Source organism: Gopherus evgoodei, unplaced genomic scaffold, assembly GCF_007399415.2.
Source record: "Gopherus evgoodei ecotype Sinaloan lineage unplaced genomic scaffold, rGopEvg1_v1.p scaffold_35_arrow_ctg1, whole genome shotgun sequence".
Classification (NCBI taxonomy): Eukaryota; Metazoa; Chordata; order Testudines; family Testudinidae; genus Gopherus; species Gopherus evgoodei.
Window position 1 is genome coordinate 3,201,510 of NW_022060027.1, and position 25,158 is coordinate 3,226,667.

Genomic DNA, 25,158 nt, shown 5'->3' on the forward strand with positions numbered 1-25,158 from the left:
GCCTGGAGAACCCAGGAGTCCTGGCACGCCCCCCCCCGCTCTAACCATTAGTCCTCACCCCCCTCCCAGAGCCTGGAGAACCCAGGAGTCCTGGCACGCCCCCCCCCGCTCTAACCATTAGTCCTCACCCCCCTCCCAGAGCCTGGAGAACCCAGGAGTCCTAGGTTTGGCCACTAGAGGGGGACGTGACTGTTGCACCTTCAGTCACGACTCCTGGGTCCTATTCCTGGGTCAGCACCTGAACTCCTCACCCAAATCACAGACCCAGAGTCACCGGGATCGGGGCCCGTCAGGCCGGGCGCTGCCCTGACACAGAGTCACCGGGATCGGGGCCCGTCGGGCCGGGCGCTGCTCTGACACAGAGTCACCGGGATCGGGACCCCGTCGGGCCGGGCGCTGCCCTGACACAGAGTCACCGGGATCGGGACCCCGTCGGGCCGGGCGCTGCCCTGACACAGAGTCACCGGGATCGGGACCCCGTCGGGCCGGGCGCTGCCCTGACAAAGAGTCACCGGGATCGGGGCCCCGTCGGGCCGGGCGCTGCCCTGACACAGAGTCGCCAGGATCGGGGCCCCGTCGGGCCGGGCGCTGCCCTGACAAAGAGTCACCGGGATCGGGGCCCCGTCGGGCCGGGCGCTGCCCTGACACAGAGTCACCGGGATCGGGGCCCCGTCGGGCCGGGCGCTGCGCAGACACAGAGTCGCCGGGATCGGGGCCCCGTCGGGCCGGGCGCTGCCCTGACACAGAGTCGCCGGGATCGGGGCCCCGTCGGGCCGGGCGCAGCCCAGACACAGTCGCCAAGATTGGGGCCCTGTCGTGCCGGGCGCAGCCCAGACATGGAGTCGCTGAGATCGGGGCCCCGTCATGCCGGGTGCCCCCCAGACAGTTGCTGAGATCAGGGCCCTGTTGCGCCGGGCACCACCCAGACACAGAGTCGCCGAGATCGGAGCCCCGTCGGGCCGGGCGCTGCCCAGACACAGTGGCTGAGATCGGGGCCCTTCGCGCCGGGCGCTGCCCAGACACAGTTGCTGAGATCGGGGCCCTGTCGCAGTGGATGTGGCCTAGACACGTGTTGGGAGCTGGGGCTGAGCTGTGGGGCCGTGCGGAGGGCAGTTGTGGGGCTGTGCGGAGGGCGAGCCAGGGACCAGCGTGCCGGGTGCCCTTTGCCGGTGGCTGCAGTGGGGCGCTGGGGGATCCTGCGACAGGTGGCACCTGTCTCTGGCTGTCTGGGCCGAGCTGGATTTCACTGACGCTGCGGATCGGTTTCAGCTGTGGGTATTTAAAGCCGGCCTGATGCCCACCCTGCCTCCCGCCCTGCTCCTGGGCCCCACTTCTGCCTGGCCCTGAACCCCCATGTTCCCCCCCAACCCCAGCTCCAGGGAAAAACCGGGTGAGGGTGAGATGGGCTCTGCCCCCTACTGGAGTGTGAGGTGGGGAGGGGAGGGGCAGCCAGGACTCCTGGGCTCCATCTCCAGCTCTGGCGGAGGTGGGGGGTGTGGTGTCTAGGGTGTAGATCAGGGGGGCAGGGTGCCAGGACTCCGGGGTTCTTTCCCTTCACCTCTGGGGGGGCTGATTCCCCGCCCCCCCCGGGTGCCTGATGGGCGGTTCGGGGGCAGGGCTGGGTGCTGGGAGGTGGGGTGGCCTGCAGCAGGACAAGATGAGCTCATGCGTCTTTCCCCAGCTAAAGTTTCCAGGATTAAATCACACCCGGGACTGACGCCATTGATAAATATAGACCCAGCTGGACCAGCTCTGCTCCGACCACTAGACACCACTCCCCTTCCCCAGCCAGGGCCTGAACCGAGGAGTCCTGGCTCCCAGGCCCCCCAATGTTTAACCACTAAGGTCCACTCTTCATCCAGAGCCGGGGAGAGAACCCAGGAGTCCTGGCTCCCAGCCCCCCCAATGTCTAACCACTAGGCCCCACTCTCCTCCCAGAGCAGGGGAGAGAACCCAGGAGTCCTGGCTCCCAGCCCCCCCAATGTCTAACCACTAGGTCCCACTCTCCTCCCAGAGCCGGGGAGAGAACCCAGGAGTCCTGGCTCCCAGCCCCCATCACAAACACACCAGTAGGGGCAGCACTGGGCTCTGGCTGACGCCCCCAGCGCCCCCTGCTGGCAGAGACGGTGGCTGACACAGAGACGTGGTTTATTGGAATACACAGTTCGTTCCAAGCCCAGCACCAGGGGAGCCCATCAGGGTCCCCACTGTCCGGAGGGGAGACACTTTGGGTGACGCCTCCCGTCACTGTCCAGGCCCTATGATGTTTGACACCCCCCCTGCAGGGGAGCCCGGGAAGGTGGGTGGGGCGTCAGCAGGTGCTCGGTGCCAGGTGCGCTCACTGGCCGCCCTCCAGCCCATGGGCCGCCCGCTGGTTGGCTGGCAGCGAGGCCTGCTCCAGGTCCCAGAGGAAACGGCGCAGGCGGCACAGCTGGTGGTGGAGGGCGTCGTCCATCACCGGGGCCGCAGGGCAGAGCCGGAACCCCTCGCTGGGCAGGATCAGGGGCGGGTGGTCAGAGAAACTCTCGAAGATCTCACCTGGGGGAGGAGAGAGGTGTGAGAGCGGGTGGGGGCTGCAGGCCAGGAGTGAGGGGGGCTGGCAGAGCTGGGGGGCAGGGCTGGGGTGCAGGTTGGGAGTGAGGGGCGCTGGCAGAGCTGGGGGGCAGGGCTGGGCTGGCGGGGGCTGCGGGTCGGGAGTGAGGAGCAGTGGCAGGGCTGTGGGGGAGCCCAGGGCCGGGCTAGCAGGGGGCTGTGGGTCAGGGGAGAAGGGGGCTGCAGGTCAGGACTGAGGGGGGCAGGGCTGGGCTGGTGGGGGCTGCGGGTCGGGATTGAGGGGGGTTGGCAGAGCTGAGGGGGCTGGTCTGGCGGGGCTGTGGATCGGGATGGGGGGCACCGGCACTCACTGTTCGCCATCTCCTCCCTCTCCTCGGGCGGGGGGCTCCAGCCCTCAGGGTATGGGCGCCCCAGCCCCAGGTGGTAGTTGCTCAGCACGTGGTGGAGCTGGGCGGGCGTCAGGGCCGGGTAGTCACTGCGCAGCCGGGACCAGGTAGCCTGGGGGAAGCAGAGAGATGGGGAGATCCCTGGGAGCTGCAGGAGGATGGGAGCCGGCGCCCCCTAGAGGGGAAAGGCCCCGGGCCCCATTCCCCACCCCCGGAGCCAACCAGTCCCCGCCATGAGGCCGGATGGGAGCTGGTTCCCCCTAGAGGGGACGGGCCCCAGGCCCCACTCCCCGCCCCCGGAGCCAGCCAGTCCCTGCCTGGGGCCTGATGGGAGCTGGTGCCCCCTAGAGGGGACGGACCCTGGGCCCTATTCCCCGCCCCAGGAACCAACCAGTCCCTGCCTGGGGCCTGATGGGAGCTGGTGCCCCCTAGAGGGGACGGGCCCCAGGCCCCATTCCCCGCCCCAGGAACCAACCAGTCCCTGCCTGGGGCCTGATGGGAGCTGGTGCCCCCTAGAGGGGATGGGCCCCAGGCCCCATTCCCCACCCCCGGAGCCAGCCAGTCCCTGCCTGGGGCCTGATGGGAGCTGGTTCCCCCTAGAGGGGACGGGCCCCAGGCCCCGGGCCCCATTCTCCGCCCCCGGAGCCAGCCAGTCCCTGCCTGGGGCCCGATGGGAGCTGGTGCCCCCTAGAGGGGATGGGCCCCGGGCCCCATTCCCCACCCCTGGAGCCAGCCAGTCCCTGCCTGGGGCCCGATGGGAACTGGTGCCCCCTAGAGGGATGGGCCCCGGGCCCCATTCCGCACTGGCGCAGTTCCGCGGCGCCCCCTGCAGGCGGCCCCTCACCTTGACCAGGCTGGTCTTGGGGACGCAGAGCAAGTTGGCGGTGGTGGAGAGCTTGCGGAAGAATTCGGCGGCGATGTCGCCCAGCCCCACGCCCTGCAGCCAGTCCAGCACCAGGTCCAGGTTGGTGCGGATCTGCACGGCCTTTGCCCACTGGTAGAAGGGCCCCCCGGTGCCTGGCGCCGGGCGCAGGAGACCACAGTCACAGCAGGGTGACTGCCAGGGCAGCTGGGCCTCGACCCCGCCCTGGGGTAGATCCAGCCACCCACCCACCCTCCAACCCACCCGTCCATCTATCTGTCCACCTTAACTCTCGGGCGTCCCCCCACCTTTCCCCCGGCCAGCCCCCCGACCTTCCCTCCCATCCATCCCCCCACCTCCCCTCCCAGGCATCCCCCGACCTTCCCTCCTATCCGTCCCCCCACCTTTCCCCTGGCCAGCCCCTCAACCTTCCCTCCTATCCGTCCCCCCACCTTTCCCCCGACCAGCCCCTCGACCTTCCCTCCTATCCATCCCCCACCTTTCCCACAGCCAGCCCCCGACCTTCCCTCCCATCCGTCCCCCCACCTCCCCTCCCAGGCATCCCACAACCTTCCCTCCCATCTGTCCGCCCGCCTTCCCTCCCGAGCATCCCCCCACCTTTCCCGCAGCCAGCCCCCCAACCTGCCTCCTGCCTTCCCTCCCGGGCATCCCCCTACCTTTCCCCCAGCCAGCCCCCTGACCTTCCCTCCCATCCATCCCCCCCTTCCCTCCCAGACGTCCCCCCGCCTTTCCTCCCATCCATCCACCTTCCCAACCCCCCATCCATCCATCCATCTACCCCCGCCCATCCTCGTGTCCTGACCACTCACCCACCATGAGACATGAGCGGTACGAGGGGGCAGCGGGTGAAGCAGACTGTGATGTGTGTGCGTGGGGGGGTGCAACGGTCGGTGGGGGTGGAGGAGAGGTGGGGGGCAGGGAGCCAGGGGCTGAGACTGGGGGAAGGCGGGAAGAGACATAGCTTGGAGCCCTGTCCCAGGGTCAGGATTTGGGGTAGCCCCAGCAACCCCCCCAATAGCCCGCCGATCAAACTTTCCCAACCCCACAGTGGTTCCTGGCCCCCCAATGACTGAGCCCCCCTCCCGCCCCCTGCCCCTCCCCTTCTGCCTTGGTTCCTGGCACAGACCCATTTCCTGCCCTGCCCCGCCCCTGGGCCCATGGGCAGGAAAGAGCTGCCTTCCTGCTGATCTGGGGATGGGACAATAGGAGGAAACGGGGAGGGTGGCTGAGATTTCGGGCTGCCTGTGATTCATGAGACCGGAGCCTCTGTCAGAGCCAGGGAGAGAACCCAGGAGTCCTGGCTCCCAGCTGCCCCTGCTGTAACCACTAGACCCCACTCCCCTCCCAGACCAGGAGAGAACCCAGGCATCCTGGCTCCCAGCCCCCTCCTGCTCTAACCACTAGACCCCACTCCCCTCCCAGAGCAGGAGAGAACCCAGACGTCCTGGCCCCCAGCCCCTCACCTCTCTCCATGAGGGTGTTGAAGAGGGAGGCGTTGGAGAAAAAGAAGAGGTAGCCGAAGGTCTGGGATACCAGGTCGGGGTGTAGCTCACACTCCCGGGTCAGCTCCAGCGTGGCCTGGTAGATGGCCAGGGTGCCACGGATGCCCTCGGGCATGGTGCTCAGCTCCTGGGCGTGGGACAGGTCCGCCGCGGCAGTAAAGGGGTTACTGTCCAGCAAGGCGGGCAGGGCCGAGTACAGCGTCTGCCCAGACAGCAAAGGGTTAAACACAAGGCAATGAGCCAGCAGGGCTCTAGGGGGCGCTGGGCTGCAGGGAGCGGGGGGGGGGGGGCTCAGCAGGGGGCTCTCCTCAGGCAGGTGGGATGGGCCCCGATGCCCTAGGGCAGCACTAGGGGGCGCTGGGCAGCAGGGAGCCCACTAGGGGGTGCTGGGCTGCAGGGAGCTCAGCAGGGGGCTCTCTCCGGCCAGGCAGTGTGGGCCCCGATGCCCCAGGGCAGCACTAGGGTGCGCTGGGCTGCAGGGAGCGGGGGGCTCAGCAGGGGGCTCTCCCCGGCCAGGCAGTGTGGGCCCCGATGCCCCAGGACAGCACTAGGGGGCGCTGGGCTGCAGGGAGCGGGGGGCTCAGCAGGGGGCTCTCCCTGGCCAGGCAGTGTGGCCCCCGATGCCCCAGGGCAGCACTAGGGGGCGCTGGGCTGCAGGGAGCGGGGGGCTCAGCAGGGGGCTCTCCCTGGCCAGGCAGTGTGGCCCCCGATGCCCCAGGGCAGCACTAGGGGGCGCTGGGCTGCAGGGAGCGAGGTGCTCAGCGGGGGGAGGGGTAGCTCAGTGGTTCAAGCATTGGCCTGCTAAACCCAGGGTTGTGAATTCAATCCTTGAGGGGGCCATTTAGGGATTTGGGGATTGGTTCTGCTTTGAGCAGGGGGTTGGATTAGATCAGGAGTCCCCAAGGTGGGGCCTGGACTAGATGATCTCTTGAGGTCCCCTCCAACTCTAATAATCTATGATTCCATGCCCTAGGGCAGCACTAGGGGGCACTGGGCTGAGCTCACCTTGGTCAGGTAATACACGGACTGCTGGAACGTGGACATGATGACCTCGTCCAGCACCGCCATGGCGTCGTCGCAGGTCTCCAGGTCACTGGACAGCAAAGCATCATGGGAACTTCCTGGCGAGGACAAAGGGGGTCGGCTGTGGGGCTCTGTGAGCTGTGCTCGCTGCCGAGCTCACCCCATGCCTGTGGGATTCACCCCACCATCCCCTAGGGGAGAGAGAACCCAGGCGTCCTGGCTCCCAGCCCCTGCTGTTCTAACCACTAGCCCCACTCCCCTTTCAGAGCCAGAGAGAGAACCCAGGCATCTTGCTCACCCTCCAGGTCGAGTTCTTTCTCCATGTCCATCACTTTCTTCTGGACCAGGTTGAGCAGCTCCATGGCGTTGGCCATCCAGAGCATCAGGGGGCGCAAGTCGGCCGCCACCTCCTCGATGCTGAGCACCCCCACCTGGCCCTTGTCCTGCTGGCTGGAAGGGAGAGAGGGGTGGGGGGAGCGACTGGGGGATCATCGGAGCTGGTGGGACACCCTCGCCCCTCCCCAGACCCTTTGGGACCCCGTCCAGTTCTTAGCAGCTTCCAATGGGACATACTCAGCTCTGAAGGGGTTAACAGCCCCTCTGGGGTGGGTGCGGGGGCTGGGTATATGGGGACCCCTCGCCCGGCGCTGGGACATGGCCCCTCTGGGGTGGGTGCGGGGGCTGGGTATATGGGGACCCCTCGCCCGGCGCTGGGACATGGCCCCTCTGGGGTGGGGGCTGGGTACACGGGGACCCCTCGCCCGGCGCTGGGACATGGCCCCTCTGGGGTGGGGGCTGGGTACACGGGGACCCCTCGCCCGGCGCTGGGACATGGCCCCTCTGGGGTGGGTGCGGGGGCTGGGTATATGGGGACCCCTCGCCCGGCGCTGGGACATGGCCCCTCTGGGGTGGGTGCGGGGGCTGGGTATATGGGGACTCCTCGCCCGGCGCTGGGACATGGCCCCTCTGGGGTAGGTGCAGGGGCTGGGTATCCAGGGACCCCTCACTCAGTGCAGGGATGTGACCATTCTGGGGTGGCGTTGGGGCAGGGTATATGGGACCCCTCACCTGGCATTGGGACGTGACCCCTCTTGGGTGAGTGCAGGGGCTGGGTATATGAGGACCCCTCGCCCAGCACTAAGATACAATCCCTCTGGCGTGGGGCTGGAGTCTGAGGACAGAGCTCCCCCTACCCTGCGCACTGCTGCAGAGGGGGGCGAGACAGGGAGCACCCATGCCCAGGGTGGGGTGTGGCCGGGGTCCCGGGGTCTCACTCACTTCTCCGGCTGCCGGTCCCCGACTTCCTTGATCTTCTCCTGGCAGGGAAGAAAGCTGATCCGGAACGGGCCTTGTGGCTGCCGTCACATTCCCCCAGCCCTGCCCCCCGATACACAGGAGGGCCCTCACCCCCAGCCCTGCCCCCACCCTGGGATACACGGGGGCCCTGCCCCCAGCCATTCTTCCCTCCTCCCTTCCCCCACTCTGGGAGGGGTCCCTGACCCCCCCAGGGGCAGATTGGGGTTTTGTGGGGCCCTGGGCCAGAGCAAGTCGGGCCCCTCCCCCACCCCTTCTACCTGCAGTCCGTCCCCGCCCCCGTGTGCTGCTGCCGGGGACATGGGGTCCCCCACTCGGCACCCAAAGTCCCCATGCCCGTGGTAGGAACGCTGGGTGGGTGGGCAGAGTGGGTCGGGGTACCCATTTTTCTGGGGCCCCCCAATTGGCTGGGGGCCTGGGCACAGGGCCCCGTTGGCCCAGTGGCTAGTCCACCACTGCTGCTCCCCAGCCCCGATCCCCTGTCCACCTCCCCTCTTGTTACCCAGACGGCCTCCTTGATCAGCTGGGCCATCCTGGCCACCAGGCGGGGGAAGTGGCTGGGCTCCAGCACGCGGGTGGAGTGCTCCAGGCACAGGCCCAGGAGGAAGGCCGGGGCCAGGTTGAAGGTGGTGGCCCCCTGGAGCCGGACGATCTCCCTCAGCAGCGCCTCCTCCTCCTGGGGCCGGTAGCGCAGCTCGGGCTCCCGGCTCTCCACGTAGGCCTGGAAGGCATCCTGCCTCTCCTGGAGGGAGCGCCCGCAGGCCTGGCACGAGAAGGCACCCGCCAGCCCGGGCGAGACCCAGGGCCGCGGCAGCCAGGCCGGCCGGGGCTGGGGGCTCCGGGGGTCTTTGTACATGAAGAGGAAGTGCTGGCCCAGCCCCAGCAGGTCCCCCGGGTGCAGCTCCGCCTCGCGCATCAGGGCCCCCCCATTGAGGGTGACGGCCGCCCCCCGGAAGGGCCGCACCAGGGCCGGCCCCGGGGCCGGCTCGGCCTCCTGCACGCAGCAGTGGCGGGGCAGGATGTCCGGGGCGCAGAGGAAGGTGTCCACATAGCCCCCCTTGTCGGGCTGGGGGCGGCGCCCGAAGACGTGCCGACGCCGAGTCATCACGTAGATCACAAAATCCTGGGGGGTGACGGGGGGAAAATGGCGTCAAAACACGGGAGTGCCATCGAAAGCAGGCCTGGCCCGCCCTCTGGGGAGTATGGACTCTCCCGCCATGCCACCCCTGCCCTCTGCGGGGGAATGGGCTCTCCCGCCATGCCACCCCTGCCTTCTGGGGGGGAGAATGGACTCTCCCGCCGTGCCACCCCTGCCGTCTGGGGGGAATGGGCTCTTCCATAGCACCACCCCGCCCTCTGGGGGGGAATGGACTCTCCTGCCATGCCACCCCTGCCCTCTGGGGGGAACGGGCTCTCCCACAGCACCACCCCACCCTCTGGGGGGGAATGGGCTCTCCCACCATGCCACCCCTGCCCTCTGGGGGGAACGGGCTCTCCTACAGCACCACCCCTGCCCTCTAGGGGGGGAATGGACTCTCCCGCCATGCCATCCCTGCCCTCTGGGGGGAACGGGCTCTCCTACAGCACCACCCCTGCCCTCTGGGGGGGAATGGCCTCTCCCACCATGCCACCCTTGCCCTTTGGGAGGGAATGGACTCCCGCCATGCTACCCCTGCCCTCTGGGGGGGAATGGACTCTCCTGCCATGCCACCCCTGCCCTTAGGGAGGGAATGGACTTTTGTGCCATGCCACCCCTGCCTTCTGGTGGGGAATGGGCTCTCCCACCACACAACACCCACCTTCTGAGGTTGGGGGGGAACCGGCTCTCCTACAGCATCACCCTGCCCTCTGGGGGGGAATGGGATCTCCCACCATGCCATCTCTGCCTTCTGGGAAGGAATGGACTCCCGCCATGCTACCCCTGCCCTCTGGGGGGGGAAATGGACTCTCCTGCCATGCTACCCCTGCCCTGGGGGGGGAAATGGACTCTCCCGCCATGCCACCTTTGCCCTCTAGGAGGGAACAGGCTCTCCCACCATGCCACCCCTGCCTTCTGGGGTGGGAATGGGCTCTCCCACCGCACAACACCCACCTTTTGGGGAGGAATGGGCTCTCCTGCTGCACCACCCCTGCCCTCTGGGGGGAGGGGAATGGGCCCTCTCCCACTGTGGCACCCACCACTCTTGGGGAGGGGCTCTCCCACGAATCCCCTCTATGATAAAATGGGTTCTACCCTTTTTGCCCCACCCCCAGTTTCTGTGAGAAAATGGGCCATCCTGCTATTGCACCCCTATTTTTGTTGGCTAAAATTGTGTCTTCTGGGAAGCCCCCTATTTTCTATGTTAAAATGGACTCTTCCATTACCGCACCCTCCCCCATATCCTGGGGCGCTCCCACCTACCCTTCCCTCCCCCAAGGCCGACCCAGAGGGTACAAAGCATTATGGGAAAGTTGTGTTCCCAGCATGCTCTCTGCTGGACCATAGTGGGGAACAAATGGTCCTGGGGGCTGGAGTCAGCACCCCCTGCTGACCTTGCACTGCAGCCCAGCGCCCCCTGCCGAGCCCCCGCTCTGCCCCCCCCGAGCCTGGCACCCCTCACTGAGCCCCTCGCTCTGCCCCCCCAGCCCAGTGCCCCCTGCGGAGCCCCCGCTCTGCCTCCCCCCGAGCCTGGAACCCCTCACTGAGCCCCCCGCTCCGCCCCCCCAGCCCAGCGCCCCCTGCCGAGCCTCTGCTCTGCCCCCCCCCGAGCCTGGCACCCCTCACTGAGCCCCCCGCTCTGCCCCCCCAGCCCAGTGCCCCCTGCCGAGCCCCCGCTCTGCCCCCCTCGAGCCTGGAACCCCTCTCTGAGCCCCCCGCTCTGCCCCCCCAGCCCAGTGCCCCCTGCCGAGCCCCCGCTCTGCCTCCCCCCGAGCCTGGAACCCCTCACTGAGCCCCCCGCTCCGCCCCCCCAGCCCAGCGCCCCCTGCCGAGCCTCTGCTCTGTCCCCCCCAGGGCCTGGCACCCCTCACTGAACCCCCCGCTCCTCCCCCCAAGCCCAGGGCCCCCTGCTGAGCCCTCGCCTTACTCCTCGCAGCCCAATGCCCCTTCCTGAGCCCCCGCTCTGCCCCCCCCAGGGCCTGGCACCCCTCACTGAACCCCCCGCTCTGCCCCCCCAGCCCAGGGCCCCCTGCTGAGCCCTCGCCTTACTCCTCGCAGCCCAATGCCCCTTCCTGAGCCCCCGCAGGCCCTGCTCCCTGCAGCCCCAGAGCCCCAGAGCCCCCTGCCCTACCTGCTTATCGCAGCCGAGCAGCAGCAGGAAGTAGGGGTGCTGGGTGGGGGGCTGGATCAGGCACTGGGACAGCTGCTCCAGGTTGGCCCCGTCCGCCGAGTCCTCGGCCTCCCCGGACTTGGCGCCCCCGTCCGCCGGCGCTGCCTCCTGGGCTGGGGCCACCTCCCCCTCCTGCTCCTCGCCGGCCGGCCCCACCTCGGTGCCCGCCACGCTCAGCACGGCCTTGCGCTCGCGCCGCTTGCGGGCGCTCAGGTTCATGTCGCTGATGCTGCGGCGCAGGGACAGGTTGTCGGCCCGCTCCTTGGGGGCCGGGCCCCCCGAGGCCGCCCGTGAGCGGCTCTTCTGCAGCCGCCGTGCCTGGGCGTTGATGCCTGGGGGGCGAGAAGGGGGAGCCTCAGAGGGGGCTGACCGGCTCCCCACTCTGGGGGTTTCAGGGATCCCCAGCCCGACTCCCCAGCCCCAGGGACAACCGGGCCTGTAGCTCCAAGGCAGGACATAACTGGGGAGGGGCCATGGCTCCGAACTTGGGGATGACAGAGGGTCCCGTGGCTCCTGGCTGTGGGAAGATGAGGGGGTATGTCTCTGAGATGGAAGATGACTGGGGGATCCTGTAGTTTGGCTGGTGGCTCCCGACCTGGGATGACCCAGGGGTCCCATGGCTTCCAGCCTGGCATGCCCAGGGGTCCTGTGGCTCCTAGCCTGGGATGACCCAGGGATCCCATGGCTCCCAGCCTAGCATGCCCGGGGGTCCCATGACTTCCAGCCTGGCATACCCAGGGGTCCTGTGGCTCCTAGCCTGGGATGACCCAGGGGTCCCGTGGCTCCCAGCCTGGGATGACCCAGGGGTCCCGTGGCTCCCAGCCTAGCATGCCCGGGGGTCCCATGACTCCCAGCCTGGCATGCCCAGGGGTCCTGTGGCTCCTAGCCTGGGATGACCCAGGGGTCCTGTGGCTCCTAGCCTGGGATGACCAAGGGGTCCTGACCCAGGGGTCCTGTGGCTCCCAGCCTAGCATGCCCGGGGGTCCCATGACTCCCAGCCTGGCATGCCCAGGGGTCCTGTGGCTCCTAGCCTGGGATGACCCAGGGGTCCTGTGGCTCCTAGCCTGGGATGACCAAGGGGTCCTGACCCAGGGGTCCCGTGGCTCCCAGCCTAGCATGCCCGGGGGTCCCATGACTCCCAGCCTGGCATGCCCACGGGGCCCATGACTCCGGCCTGGCATGCCCAGGGGATGGAGGCAGCCCCCACCGCAGCCTCACCCGCCGTCTCGTTATCCTCGGCCTCGCCAACCCTCTCCACCTCGCACCGCCGCCGCACCTCGAAGCGCCGTGACAGGCCGGCCTTGGGCTTCCACACGTCCTGCAGCACCAGGGGCCGCTCGGTGTCGCCCACGGGGCGCAGGTGCTCGGCCTGCCAGGCCCCGCCGGGCCCCTCGAAGCGGCCCACCACGTCACACAGCACGTAGCCCCCCTCCTCCTCCTCCGGTGCCACCCCGTAGCGCTCCAGCGCCTCCCGCACCAGCTGGCGCGCTGTGGAGCGCGGCGTGGCCAGCACGCTCTTGTAGTTGGCCCCCCGGGAGATGGCTCCCCCGAAGATCTTCAGGATGCCTGGCAGCTGAGGCTGGCTGGACAGCTCCACCAGGTCCTCGGGCACTGGGTCGATGAGATCCGCCAGCTTCTTCTCGCTGCCCCAGCGCCCGCCCCCCACGCCCGCCCCACTGCTGGTGCTGCGGTGGAAGAGGTTGGAGAGGCGCTTGTGGCGGCCCGCCTTCGCCTTGCCAGGGGGCCGCAGCTCCACCGTCTCGCTGCCCCGGCTGGTGGTGTCCGAGGAGGTGGACCTGGGGAGGGAAGGCGGGAGGCTGGGTTAAATGAGCAGAGGGGGGAGGCTGGAAGTGTTGGCTGGAGGGGTCTGTGGGCCTGGCCTGGGGGGCAGGAAGGGGGCGATAATGGGGGAGATGGGCCCATGGACTGACTGTGGGGACAGGAAGGAGGCAAGATACTGAGATAGATGGGCCTGTGGGTGTGATTGGGGGGCAGGGAGAGCGAGGGATACTGGGGTAGATGAGCCCATAGGTCTGATCTGCGGGCAGGAGGGGCTTGGATACCAGGGTAGATGGGCCCGTGGGGCTGATCCAGGGGGCCGGATACCAGGGTAGGAGGGCTGTGGGGCACTCCGGGGGAGGGCAGGAGGGATGGGGGCCATTCCAGGGGGCAGGAGGCAGGGGAGCCTTTCCAGCGGGCAGGGGGGCTGTTCCAGGGAGCAGGAGGGACGAGGGCTGTTCCAGGGGGCAGAAGGGAGGGGAGCTGTTGCAGGGGGGAGTGGGGACGAGGGCCATTCCAGGAGGCAGGAGGGAGGGGAGCTGTTCCAGGGGGTAGGAAGGCAGGGGCCGTTCCAGGGGGCAGGAGGGGAGGGGCCGTTCCAGGGGGCAGGAGGGACGAGGGCTGTTCCAGGGGGCAGAAGGGAGGGGAGCTGTTGCAGGGGGGAGTGGGGACGAGGGCCGTTCCAGGAGGCAGGAGGGAGGGGAGCTGTTCCAGGGGGTAGGAAGGCAGGGGCCGTTCCAGGGGGCAGGGGGCCGGTACCTGACGGAGCCCACACTGGGCCAGCGACGGCTCATCTTGACGAAGTGTTTCTTGGGCGAGTTGATCCAGAGGCCGACGGGGAAGTGGAGTTTCCCGAAGCGGGGGCTGCCCTCCTTCCGCTCCTCCGAGAACATGGTGCCGGGGGCGCCGGGCACCTGGGGGGACACGGCCATGGCAGAGCGCTGGCAGGAGCAGGGCAGTCGTGCCGGGGCAGGGGCCTAGCCAGACTGGGTGGGAGCCGGCAGCCAGACCTGGTGAGGGGCCGGGAAGGGGGAAGGGCAGGTTGGGGGCCAGGATGTTGGATGGAGTGGAGGATGGGGGTAGTTTGAGGGATAGGATATTGGAGTGAGTGGGGGTTGGGGGTGGGTTGGGGGCCGGGATGTTGGGGTGATTGGGGGTTGGGGGCTGGGTTGGGAGATGGGATGTGGGGACGAGGGGGGATAGGTTGGGGGCTGGGATGTTGGGGTGATTGGGGGCTGGGGGGTAGGATTGGGACCAGGATGTTGGGGTGAGTGGGGAGGGGGTAGGTTGGGGGCTGGGATGTTGGCGTGAGTGGGAGTTGGGGGATAACTGGGGGCTGGGATGTTGGGGTGAGTAGGGAGGGGGGTGGGTTGGAGGCTGGGATGTTGGGGTGAGTGGGGGTTGGGGGATAGGTTGGGGGTTGGGATGCTGGGGTGAGTGGGGAGGGGGCTAGGTTGGGGGCTGGGATGTTGGGGTGAGTGGGAGTTGGGGGATAGGTTGAGGGCCAGGATGTTGGGGTGAGTGGGGAGGGGGCTAGGCTGGGGGCTGGGATGTTGGGGTGAGTGGGAGTTGGGGGATAGGTTGGGGGCCAGGATGTTGGTGTGAGTGGGGGTTGGGGGATAGGTTGGGGGATGGGATGTTGGGGTGAGTGGGGAGGGGGGTAGGTTGGGGGTTGGGATGTTGGGGTGAGCGGGGGTTGGGGGTAGGTTGGGGGTTGGGATATTGGGGTGAGTGGGGAAGGGGGTAGGTTGGGGGTTGGGATGTTGGGGTGAGTGGGGGTAGGGGGTAGGTTGAGGGCTGGGATGTTGGGGTGAGTGGGGGTTGGGGGATAGGTTGGGGGATGGGATGTTAGGGTGAGTGGGGAGGGGGCTAGGAGGGGGCTGGGATGTTCGGGTGAGTGGGGAGGGGGTAGGTTAGGGGATGGGATGTTGGGGTGAGTGGGGAGGGGGGTGGGTTGGAGGCTGGGATGTTGGGGTGAGTGGGGATTGGGGATAGGTTTGGGGTTGGGATGTTGGGGTGAGTGGGAAAGGGGGTAGGTTGGGGGATGGGATGTTGGGGTGAATTGGGGTTGGGGGATAGGTTGGGGGCCGGGATGTTGTGGTGAGTGGGGAAGGGGGTAGGTTGGGGGATGGGATGTTGGGGTGAGTGGGGGTTGGGGGCTAGGTTGGGGGTTGGGATGTTGGGATGAGTGGGGAAAGGGGTAGGTTGGGGGATGGGATGTTGGGGGCCATCTCTCTCTCTGGTCCTGCCAGTGCACAGGCAGTGACTTCCACCCAGTTACATTTGGCTACAAGCCCCCTCCCACTCTGCCCCAAAGCCAGCTGCATTCGGGGGGCCGGGGGCGCTGGGATCCATGGAATTGGAGGGACCCCAGGGCCATCTTGGGCTGTCTTCGAGGCCCTTTATTGGTTCAATGCTTCTTCTCCCTCCCCAGGGCGCAGGTCCGAGGGGACAGAGGCGACACATCGGGGAGACCTCCAGGCCCCAAAGCTGTAAGGAGCCTGGCTGGGGTACCAGGACTCCTGGGTTCCATCCCCCACTCTGGGTGAGGAGTGGGGGCTAGTGGTTAGACCGGGGGTGGGGGGAGGCTCAGGGCCAGCTGGCTGCCCCTGATCACCCCACTCTGACCCCCCCGGCTGGCCCCTGGTCACCCCCCCAGCTGGCCCTGATCACTCCACACACACCCCCGGCTAGCCCCCGATCACGCCCCCGGCTGGCCCCGATCACTCCACTCCCCCCCCCAAGCTGGCTGCCCTCAATCTTCCCCCCCTCTGACCCCCAATCTCCCCACTCTGACCCCCCCCAGCTGGCCCCCGATCAGCCCACTCCCCACTCCGGCTGGCTGACCCCAATCTCCCCACTCTGACCTTCCCCCCGGCTGGCCCTCGATCACCCCACTTCCCCCCCGGCTGCCCTCGGATCATCCCACTCCCCACCCGCCCCTTCCCCAGCTGCTGCCCCAGAGGAAAGCGGGGGGGGGGTGTTTACCCAGTCCCGTCGGGGGGCCGGACGTCTCCTCTCCTGGGCTCCGCTCCCACGCTCAGCTCCAGCCTGGGGGCTGCCCCGCCCGCCCCATGGCCCCTCGGTGGGGCGCGACCCCCAGCCCAGCCCCAGCTCTGCGGCCAGCCCGCTGCCAGTCGGGGACGGAGTCACTGAGCGCGGATTTCCCCGGCCCCCGCCCCCGCCCGGCCGGTGCTGCGGGGGGGCAGGAAAAGGAGCCGGGCCAGGAAGCGGGGCCCCTCCGACGGGGCGGGGGACACGGAGCTGGAGGGCGGGGAGGGGCAGAGCAAAGGGGTGCGGGGCCACAAGCGAGAGGCAGCGGTTGGGGGGTGAGGGGGCGTGGGGGGGCAGTGAGTGGGGGCGGGGTATCTGGGGGCAGCATGAGGGGAGAGGGTGCGAGGGGGTAGTGGGGGGATGCAATGTGGGGGGAAGGGGTGCGATGGGGGAGGCATGAGTGGGGGAGGGACCGTGGTGTGGGGGAGGGGGCAGTGGGAAGCACTGTGCGGGGCCAGGGGCAATGGGCGCAATGCATGGGGGAGGGGCACCGTTGGGCAGCAAATGTGGGGGGAGGGGCATGAGGGCGGGGGGGGACACGGGATGTGGGGGCAGTGGGTGGGAGGGAGCGGGCAGTGTCTGGGGAACGGGGCAGTGGGGGGCAGCGTGTGTGTGTGCGGAGAGGGACACAGTGGGGGGGGCAAGGAGGGGATGCACTGGGGCTGGTCCGGCCTGTGCCAGCCAGCGTCCCCCCTAGGGCTTTCTGGGCTCAGCGCCTGGGGCTTCCCAAACCCAGCCCCCAGGCTCGCGGGGGATCTCCTCAGAGGGAGCACTATGGGGACTAGGACACTTGGACTCCAGAGACAAATTATGCAAGAAGCAGGTTTATTGTGGGTCTGTGAGGAGGAGTCACCACGGGATGTGCCGGAGGGGGCAGAGCCTCGCCACAGGGTGGGGCCTGTGGATCTTCCCACCCGCAGGTGCAGCTGGGCCTAGATCCTGCCAGCGAAGGATCCGTCCTCTCGCTGCTCATCCCAGCGCTTCACCTGGGGAGAGAAAAAAGGGGTTGGGGTGGGGGCCACACCCAGAGGGGCAGCTCCACAGAGATCAGGGCCCAGCCCTCCCAGAAGGGGCCGGCAGGGCCCCCCCTCCCCCCCACAGAGCAGGGCCCAGCCCCCCTCCCCGCAGGGGCCCTTTCCCCCGGGGGTACCGGCTCCCACCCAGCCCCAGGGCAGGGGACTGACTGGCTCAGCGGGGTAGGGAACAGGGCATGGGACATTTTCCCCTCCTCCCCCACTGAGTGCAGAGTGGGGGGTACCCCTGGGGTCCTGGCACCCCACATACCCAGGAGATGGGACATAGGGACTTGTAGACCCGGTAGTACCACTGGCACGGCCTGGTGTTCTTTCCCTTCGCCCCCAGTATCTTCAGGCAGCGGTAATAGTCTGCAGGGAGACAGCACAGGTTACCCTCTGCCACCACAAGGAGGCGCCAGTAATCCAACCTCACCTCCCTGCCCCCCATAGCCAACCCCTCCCCACAACTACCCCACTCCCCTCCCAGAGCCAGGGGGAGAACCCAGGAGTCCTGGCTCCCAGCCCCCACTGCTCTAACCCCTGGCCCCCACTCCTCTCCCAGAGCTGGGGAGAGAACCCAGGAGTCCTGGCTCCCAGCCCCCCTGCTCTAACCACTAGACCCCACTCCTCTCCCAGAGCTGGGGAGAGAACCCAGGAGTCCTGGCTCCCAGCCTCCCTGCTCTAACCACTAGACCCCACTCCTCTCCCAGAGCTGGGGAGAGAACCCAGGAGTCCTGGCTCCCAGCCCCCCTGCTCTAACCACTAGACCCCACTCTCCTCCCAGAGCTGGGGAGAGAACCCAGGAGTCCTGGCTCCCAGCCCCCCTGCTCTAACCACTAGACACCACTCCTCTCCCAGAGCTGGGGAGAGAACCCAGGAGTCCTGGCTCCCAGCCCCCCTGCTCTAACCATTGGTCCCGACTCCCCTTCCAGAGCCGGGGGAGAACCCAGGAGTCCTGGCTCCCAGCCCCCCTGCTCTAACCACTGGCCCCCACTCCCCTGCCAGAGACAGGGGGAGAACCCAGGAGTCCTGGCTCCTAGTCCCCCCTGCCCCGAGGGCCCTCTGCCACTCACCCAGGTAGTTCTGGTAGCAGTTGCGGGTCTGGTTTGTGTTGGGGAAGCGGGGGTCAAAGGGGGCTGTGCGATAATACCCCCGGGACCCCTCGGGGGCGCCCTTCTCCCCCCCACCGGCTCCATATGAGCTCTGCATTCCTGTGAAAGCAGTCAGGTGAAAGTGCAGGGGCTGCACTGCTCTAACCGCTGGGCAACACTCCCCTCCCACAGCCAGGCTAGAACCCAGGAGTCCTGGCTCCCAGCCCCCCTGCTCTCCACTCCCCTCCCAGAGCCAGGGAGAGAACCCAGGAGTCCTGGCTCCCAGCCCCCCTGCTCTGACCCCTGGCCCCCACTCCCCTCCCAGAGCTTGGTCTCACCTGTGTCTCACCCCCAATGCTAGTAAATTCAGTTGCTTTGGGCCTCTAAAGGGAGAAAGAATAAAATGGGGGGGCGACCTTTCCCTCTGGCCCCCAGGGTTGCTGCTGGGATCTATCCCTGACCCCCCCCAGCCTGCGCCCCCCCACTGCTGGATCCCTCCCCCACTTCCCACTCCCAGCCTGCGCTCCCCTTGCCGCTGCCCCACCCCCCGCTGCCAGGATCCCTCCCTGATCCTCCCCCAGCTACCAGAATCCTTCCCTGACCCCCCCAGCCTGACCCCCCAGCTACCAGAATCCTTCCCTGACCCCCCCCGCTGCCAGGATCCCTCCCTGACCCCCCCCAGTCTGCGCTCCCTTTCCCCCCCTACAGCGTGACTGTGGGTCAGAACTGCTCCCCAGAGACTCAGAGGGGGCAGGGGACTTAGTGCCCCCTGAGTTCCTATTGGCTGGAACATTCCCCGCCATGGAAGGCTCTGGCCAATGGGAGTAAAGTGCGGGGCCTGGCCCCTCCCCACCGCATGTCAGTGAGGAGCAACTGCCATGGAACCTTCTAGAAATGTGGGGGGAGGGGAGGCCTTTCAGCCAATAAGAACATGGGGTTCCATGGTCCTGATCCTGCCCACCCACCCCTGAATGCCCATCCCCCGAACCTGTCCCCCCCACTGTTCCCCACCATGGAGCCCACTCCCCACTCTGCTCCCCCCACCATCCCGTACACCCCCCCGAACCCTCCCACGCTGCTCTCCCCCCCCGAACGCCCCCGACCCAGTCCCCTCCACTCGGCTCCCCCCACCATCCCGTACACCCCCCGAACCCTCCCACACTGCTCTCCCCCCCGAACGCCCCCGACCCAGTCCCCTCCACTCGGCTCCCCCCACCATCCCGTACACCCCCCGAACCCTCCCACACTGCTCTCCCCACCCCCCTGAACGCCCCCCGACCCAGTCCCCTCCACTCTGCTCCCCCCACCATCCCGTACACCCCCCGAACCCTCCCACACTGCTCTCCCCACCCCCCTGAACGCCCCCCGACCCAGTCCCCTCCACTCGGCTCCCCCCACCATCCCGTACACCCCCCGAACCCTCCCACACTGCTCTCCCCCCCGAACGCCCCCCGACCCAGTCCCCTCCACTCGGCTCCCCCCACCATCCCGTACACCCCCCCCAAACCCTCCCACGCTGCTCTCCCCCCCCGAACGCCCCCCGACCCAGTCCCCTCCACTCTGCTCCCCCCACCATCCCGTACACCCCCCGAACCCTCCCACGCTGCTCTCCCCCCCCGAACGCCCCCCGACCCTGTCCCCTCCACTCTGCTCCACCCATCCTCCCGTACACCCCCCCGAACCCTCCCACGCTGCTCTCCCCCCCGAACGCCCCCGACCCAGTCCCCTCCACTCTGCTCCCCCCACCATCCCGTACACCCCCCCGAACCCTCCCACGCTGCTCTCCCCCCCGAACGCCCCCCGACCCAGTCCCCTCCACTCTGCTCCCCCCACCATCCCGTACACCCCCCGAACCCTCCCACGCTGCTCTCCCCCCCGAACGCCCCCCGACCCTGTCCCCTCCACTCTGCTCCACCCATCCTCCCGTACACCCCCCCGAACCCTCCCACGCTGCTCTCCCCCCCGAACGCCCCCCGACCCAGTCCCCTCCACTCTGCTCCACCCATCCTCCCGTACACCCCCCCGAACCCTCCCACGCTGCTCTCCCCCCCGAACGCCCCCCGACCCAGTCCCCTCCACTCTGCTCCCCCCACCATCCCGTACACCCCCCGAACCCTCCCACGCTGCTCTCCCCCCCGAACGCCCCCGACCCAGTCCCCTCCACTCTGCTCCCCCCACCATCCCGTACACCCCCCCGAACCCTCCCACGCTGCTCTCCCCCCCGAACGCCCCCCGACCCAGTCCCCTCCACTCTGCTCCCCCCACCATCCCGTACACCCCCCGAACCCTCCCACGCTGCTCTCCCCCCCGAACGCCCCCGACCCAGTCCCCTCCACTCTGCTCCCCCCACCATCCCGTACACCCCCCCGAACCCTCCCACGCTGCTCTCCTCCCCGAACGCCCCCGACCCAGTCCCCTCCACTCTGCTCCCCCCACCATCCCATACACCCCCCCGAACCCTCCCACGCTGTTCCCCCCCCCGAACGCCCCCGACCCAGTCCCCTCCACTCTGCTCCCCCCACCATCCCGTACACCCCCCGAACCCTCCCACGCTGCTCTCCCCCCCCGAACGCCCCCGATCCAGTCCCCTCCACTCTGCTCCCCCCACCATCCCGTACACCCCCCGAATCCTCCCACACTGCTCTCCCCACCCCCCTAAACGCCCCCCGACCCAGTCCCCTCCACTCTGCTCCCCCCACCATCCCGTACACCCCCCGAACCCTCCCACGCTGCTCTCCCCCCCGAACGCCCCCCGACCCTGTCCCCTCCACTCTGCTCCCCCCACCATCCCGTACACCCCCCGAACCCTCCCACGCTGCTCTCCCCCCCGAACGCCCCCGACCCAGTCCCCTCCACTCTGCTCCCCCACCATCCCGTACACCCCCCGAACCCTCCCACACTGCTCTCCCCCCCGAACGCCCCCCGACCCCAGTCCCCTCCACTCTGCTCCCCCCACCATCCCGTACACCCCCCCGAACCCTCCCACGCTCCTCTCCCCACCCCCCTGAACGCCCCTCAACCCAGTCCCCTCCACTCGGCTCCCCCCACCATCCCGTATACCCCCCGAACCCTCCCACACTGCTCTCCCCCCCAAACGCCCCCCGACCCTGTCCCCTCCACTCTGCTCCCCCCACCATTCCGTACACCCCCCAAACCCTCCCACACTGCTCTCCCCACCCCCCTGAACGTCCCCCCGACCCAGTGCCCTCCACTCTGCTCCCCCCACCATCCCGTACACCCCCCGAACCCTCCCACGCTGCTCTCCCCCCCGAACTCCCCCCGACCCTGTCCCCTCCACTCTGCTCCACCCACCATTCCGTACACCCCCCAAACCCTCCCACACTGCTCTCCCCACCCCCCTGAACGTCCCCCCGACCCAGTGCCCTCCACTCTGCTCCCCCCACCATCCCGTACACCCCCGAAGCCTCCCACACTGCTCTCCCCACCCCCCTGAACGTCCCCCGACCCAGTCCCCTCCACTCTGCTCCCCCCACCATCCCATACACCCCCCCGAACCCTCCCACGCTGCTCTCCCCCCTGAACGCCCCCGACCCAGTCCCCTCCACTCTGCTCCCTCCACCCTCCCACACCCCCCGAACCCTCCCACGCTCCTCTCCCCACCCTCCTGAACGCCCCCCTGACCCAGTCCCCTCCACTCTGCTCCCCCCACCCTCCCACTCCCCCGAACCCTCCCACGCTCCTCTCCCCACCCCCCTGAACGCCCCCAACCCAGTCCCCTCCACTCTGCTCCACCCACCATTCCGTACACCCCCCCAAACCCTCCCACACTGCTCTCCCCACCCCCCTGAACGTCCCCCCGACCCAGTGCCCTCCACTCTGCTCCCCCCACCATCCCGTACACCCCCCGAAGCCTCCCACACTGCTCTCCCCACCCCCCTGAATGCCCCCCCTGACCCAGTCCCCTCCACTCTGCTTCTCCCACCATCCCATACACTCTCCCACATTGCTCTCCACACCCCCCTGAACGCCCCCCTGACCCAGTCCCCTCCACTCTGCTCCCCCATCACCATCCTGAATGCCTCCCCACAATCCCCCACTCTGTGTCCCCTGACACCAACCCCCCCACTCCCTGCAGCCCAGGCCCCCTAGCGCCACCCTAGGGCAGGGGTCCAGCCCTGAGCCTTGGTGGTCACTGGCTGCCGCGGAGGAGGGACAATTGCACACACGACCCTGACGCAACGTTCACTGCAAATTTTAATAGGCAAAGCTGGAAAAACCGTGACATTCGCAGCCCCATGCTCCTGGCCGGCTAGCCACTGAGGGGCGTCCTAGCTGTTCCCCGCCCCGATCCCGCAGCCGGGGCCCTCCAGACGTCCTGTCCCTGAGAGACTCCCCGGGCCAGGCGACAAATCGTCTCCTCCAGCTCTGGCTGCGTCCGGCCTGAGGGAAGAGAAACTGTCGTCACGTAGGGCAGAGAATGTACTGCCAACTACTGCACACCACTGCAGGGGGTGCTGTGGGGCATGGGGATTGCTCTGTGTCTGTACAGCACCTGGCACAACCAGGGCCCTGATCTCAGTGTGTTGATGCGCCACCATAACACGCAGAATAGGGTGAAGATTTGAATGCGGCTAGCATCCAAGTGCACAGAGATGGTGCTCTGCCAGCCCTTACCTGGCCTCTACTGGGACTTCATTCTGTCTGCAGCCTGCTCACTGCCACCTCTGTGGAGACAAACACCCACACCATGATCAGCTGGGACCCTCCCGGCCCCAATGTCGTGATCGAAACACCTGATTCTTCACAAGAGAAAATATCCCCCAACTGCCCCGCTCCGCAGAAAGGCAAGTCAAGAGAAGCTATTAAGCAGAACTCGGTTACTAGAGTTGATTAGAAAATGGGGTGAATTTTCCATAGCAAATCACAACCCGCCCAATGGTTTTCCATTTCCGTCTAAATTTTTACTCTGGCTAACAAAAAAAAACCAACCAAAAACCACCCAGGAAACAGTGGAAAGTCATGAAAAAATCGCCAGATAATACAAACAGCTGCAAAACAAATGGGCTAAAAAAAGGGGTAATTGAAAATAATCCACCAAATTTGGGCTATAAAAATTGGCCAACCAGCCAACCTCCCCAAGAAATGGCTGAAAAATTAAACAAATTTTGACTAGGGTTGTCAACCGATTAAAAAAATTAATTGCGATTTATCTCACTGTTAACCAATAATAGAATACCATTTATTGACATTTTTTGGATGTTTTCTACATTTTCAAATTTATTGATTTCAATGACAACACAAAACACAAAGTGTACAGTGCTCACTTTATATTTATTTTTTGATTACAAGTATTTGCACAGTAAACAACAAAAGAAATAGTATTTTTCAATTCACCTTATACAAGTACTGTAGTGCAATCTCTTTACCATGACAGTTGAATTTACAAATGTAGAATCATGCGCCAAAAAATAACTGCAATCAAAAATAAAACAATATAAAACTTTTGAGCCTACGAGTCCACTCAGTCCTACTTCTTGTTCAGCCAATCACTCAGACAGACAAGTTTCTTTACATTTGCAGGAGATAATGCTGCCTGCTTCTTGTTTACATCGCAACAGAAAGTGAAAACAGGCGTTCGCATGGGACTATTGTAGCCGGTGTTGCAAGATATTTACGTGCCAGATGCACTAAAGATTCATATGTCCCTTCATGCTTCAACCACCATTCCAGAGGACATACGTCCATGCAGACCATGGGTTTTGCTAGAGAACGATCCAAAGCAGAGAGGCCCGATGCATGTTCATTTTCATAATCTGAGTCAGATGCCACCAGCAGAAGATTAATCTTCTTTTTTGGTGGTTCGGGTTCTGTAGTTTCCACATCGGAGTGTTGCTCTTTTAAGACGTCTGAAAGCATGCTCCATTCCTCGTCCCTCTCAGATTTTGGATGGCACTTCAGATTCCTAAACCTTGGGTTGAATGCTGTAGCTAGCTTTAGAAATCTCACATTGGTACCTTCTTTGTGTTTTGTGAAATCTGTAGTGAAAGTGTTTTTAAAATGAAAACGTGCTGGTCATCATCCGAGACTGCTATAACACGAAATATATGGCAGAATGCAGGGAACGTACGATTCTCCCCCAAGAAGTTCAGTCAAAATTTAATTAATGCATTATTTTTTTAACAAGCATCATCAGCATGGAAGCATGTCCTCTGAATGACTGCCAAAGCATGAAGGGGCATATGAACATTTAGCATATCTGACATGTAAATACCTTGCAATGCCAGCTACAAAAGTGCCATGCGAACACCTGTTCTCACTTTCAGGTGATGTGAATAAGACGTGGGCAGCATTATCTCCCGTAAAGGTAAACAAACTTGTCTGTCTGAGTGACTGGCTGAACAAGAAGTAGGTCTGAGTAGACTTGTATGCTATAAAGTTTTACATTGTTTTCATTTTGAGTGCAGTTAGATAACAACAACAAAAATCTACATTTGTAAGTTGCATGTTCCCGATAAAGAGAGTGCATTATGGTACTTTTATGAGGTGAATTGAAAAATACTATTTTTGTTTATCATCTTTACAGTGGAAATATCTGTAATAAAAATAAGAATATAAAATGAGCCGTGTGCACTTTGTAGTCTATGTTGTAATTGAAATAAATATATTTGAAAATGTAGAAAAACATCCAAAAATAGTTAATACATTTCAATTGTATTCTATTGCGTAACAGCGTGTGATTCATTTTTTTAATCGTGATTCTTTTTTTGGAGTTAATCGCATGAGTTAACTGCGATTAATCAACAGCCCTAATTTTGCCCCCAAATTGGAAAACAAACAAAAAAAAATTGGCCTAAAACCCCTAAAACAATGGCTGAAAATAGAAACTAATGTTGACCAACAATTGGCAAGAAACAGAAAATATTGGCTGAAAAAAATATTTTTGCCAGAAACTGCTGAAATGCACAGCAAGGGGGAAGGGAATTGGCCTGAAAACACAAAGAAGCAGCAAAAACGGCCATGATGGGGAAGGTCCCAGAACCCGGGCCCGAATGGCTCTGCTGCAATTGCCTAGCCCGGCAGTCCGGGCCAGATGACCCAGGCCAGGCGCAGGAGTTTGAGCTGGTGGCGATGCGCCGCCAGGATCCTTCACGGGCCTGTCTCATGAAAGGGGGGTCTCAGGCAGGCTGGCAGGACTGGGGCAGGAGGGCCAAGACTGCTTGAGTCTAGTGCCGTGAAACTTGCGTGGATTGGGGCTCACGAGACGTGGGGCCAAACACTGGGGGTTAAT

General features: G+C 65.5%; 2 protein-coding genes across 2 annotated transcripts; both read right to left on the minus strand.

The window, feature by feature from the left end:
* Positions 1-2,105: 2,105 nt before the first annotated feature.
* RASIP1 (Ras interacting protein 1) lies at positions 2,106-15,868 on the minus strand. Its single transcript, XM_030544780.1, has 12 exons — positions 15,737-15,868; positions 13,508-13,662; positions 12,188-12,765; positions 10,931-11,301; positions 8,164-8,784; positions 7,626-7,663; positions 6,646-6,797; positions 6,330-6,445; positions 5,286-5,526; positions 3,784-3,956; positions 2,904-3,051; positions 2,106-2,538 (listed from the first exon to the last, which is right to left on the minus strand). The coding sequence occupies exons 2-12, from the start codon at positions 13,639-13,641 to the stop codon at positions 2,339-2,341; spliced, it is 2,772 nt and encodes a 923-aa protein (XP_030400640.1). The 5' UTR covers positions 13,642-13,662; positions 15,737-15,868; the 3' UTR covers positions 2,106-2,338.
* An 866-nt stretch (positions 15,869-16,734) lies between these two features.
* LOC115641660 (cytochrome c oxidase subunit 6B2) lies at positions 16,735-18,027 on the minus strand. The gene is made up of 3 exons (XM_030544995.1): positions 17,892-18,027; positions 17,087-17,187; positions 16,735-16,788 (listed from the first exon to the last, which is right to left on the minus strand). The coding sequence occupies exons 1-3, from the start codon at positions 18,025-18,027 to the stop codon at positions 16,735-16,737; spliced, it is 291 nt and encodes a 96-aa protein (XP_030400855.1).
* Positions 18,028-25,158: the final 7,131 nt, after the last annotated feature.